Source organism: Fulmarus glacialis, unplaced genomic scaffold (genome assembly GCF_000690835.1).
Source record: "Fulmarus glacialis isolate BGI_N327 unplaced genomic scaffold, ASM69083v1 scaffold22460, whole genome shotgun sequence".
Classification (NCBI taxonomy): Eukaryota; Metazoa; Chordata; class Aves; order Procellariiformes; family Procellariidae; genus Fulmarus; species Fulmarus glacialis.
In genome coordinates, this window is record NW_009186071.1 from 6,100 (window position 1) to 8,009 (window position 1,910).

At 38.5% G+C, this 1,910-nt stretch overlaps 1 protein-coding gene across 1 annotated transcript; it reads right to left on the bottom strand.

The window, feature by feature from the left end:
- Positions 1 to 476: 476 nt before the first annotated feature.
- On the bottom strand, positions 477 to 1,537 carry LOC104071827 (melatonin receptor type 1B). The gene has a single exon (XM_009586805.1). The coding sequence runs from the start codon at positions 1,535 to 1,537 to the stop codon at positions 623 to 625; it is 915 nt and encodes a 304-aa protein (XP_009585100.1). The 3' UTR covers positions 477 to 622.
- Between the last annotated feature and the right edge of the window lie 373 nt (positions 1,538 to 1,910).

A 1,910-nucleotide genomic window follows, 5' to 3' on the forward strand; every position in this document is an offset into this window, starting at 1 on the left:
CATAGATCAACCACAGAAGATGAACAAAGTAAATACACTGTATTCCTAGTCTCAGTGTATGTAAGCATGAAAAACCTGGAAAGGCTTTAATGTTAATATTTGCTTTTACACAAACATTCTTCTCCCCAATTTACAAGTTTAAATCAAAGATACTATTACTGCCATCAGTACCTGCACAGAAATGTGGTTTGGCTTATGTGTGGAAAACAGAGTATCTGCTTGACCCTCTTTGTTCAGATACAGGAGGGAGGAAAATCTCTCTCTGCAGCCTTGATGAGCTGCTGTGCCCATAGAGTACCATCACTACGTGTTCTAAGAAATGAATCCTGACCTTGCATAAAGAATGCAAAACTCCCACTGAAGTAAAAAAATGCCTCATTCATATGTCTGGGAGCAGAATTCAGCTCTCAGAACTAAGACAATTGTTTCAATTGTTTCAATTGATAACTTGTATAAATCATGGATTGAGAGCAATGTGCTTTATCAAGAAGACAGTACTCCAGTCACAAAGTGCCATCCAAATGGAAAGCCCCAAAAAGCAAGCAAGAATGACCAGAACATTACAACTATATTCTTGGAGTTCTCCATGAAAGACTCTTACACATGAAAGACTACTACACATTTACAAGGTATCAGTTTTCATTTGGTTATTGTTGTTTAAAGCACGAGAAGGCTTGCTCTTCTGACCATCAGTTCCTCCTTTGGATGTGTCCTGGAAGAAAAGTCTTGGCATCCACAGTGACATTAAAATTCGTTTGTATTCATTCCGAAAATTCTGGTTAAGAAGTCCATATATTATTGCATTAAGGCAGCTGTTGAAATAGGCCATGAAGTAGCTTATAATGAATAACCATTCAGGAACTTTTGGCGCCATTTCCGTAGGATCAATGGCTACAGCCAGACCAATGAAGTTTAGAGGTGCCCAGCAAAAGGCAAAAATCACAAAAACCACAAACATGGTAAGAAAGTTTCTGAAGTCACTTGGCTTCAGTCTTGGCTTTGTTTCTGACTTAGCTCGTCTTCTAACTTGAAGCACTAAAACCCAAATTCGAAGGTAGCAGAAGCTCACAATGGTGATAGGGACAATGAAGTGAATTACCACAACAGCTATTGTATAATAGGAGCTTGCAGTCTGAACAAATGTGCATGAATAGATGCGTGGATCATACTTTAAAGAGCCAACAAAAAAATTTGGCACAGTTGCAATTACTGTTAATACCCAGACTAAGGAGACGTACAGCATTGTGTTCCAACAGCTGTACACTTTGTCATAGGCAAAACTATGACATATATAGCAATATCGGTTTATTGCAATTGCAGTGATGTTGAAAATAGAGCCTATTACACTTAGTCCCATCACAAAGCCACTCACTTTACAATGCATTTCACCCAAAGTCCATCCATTGTGGAAAATAGCTAAGAGCACCAGTGGGTACGGATACAAGGCCACCACCAGATCAGCCAAAGCCAGGTTCACCACAAATGCATTACCTGGGGAAAAAGAAAAATACATAGACATGAGTCTGAAAGCAAGCATAGTTGTGAACAAGAAGAAAATATGATATATTATTCTGGGTATCTGCAATGCTAAAATATTGATGAAGTCGGCAAGCAGCAGGTATATAGGACCAATAGATCTGTATGGGAAATAATTTTACAATTCAACCTAGAATACCGCGGAAATACCTGCAGCAGCATGATGTCTCAAATCTGTTGGTGATTTGATTATATCCTCCTTTCTATTTTAATCTTTAAGAAATATAAATATCAGCGAGCCATTACGTAAGCATGCGTTGAGTTGTTTCAGTGTAGGTAACTCCACAGCTGGGTCAAATAAGGTGAAAAAGAAAAAAAGTCTAAATTGTGCCAGGTAGGCAGGCTATTATGCCTTTCTAACCTATCACTGGAAT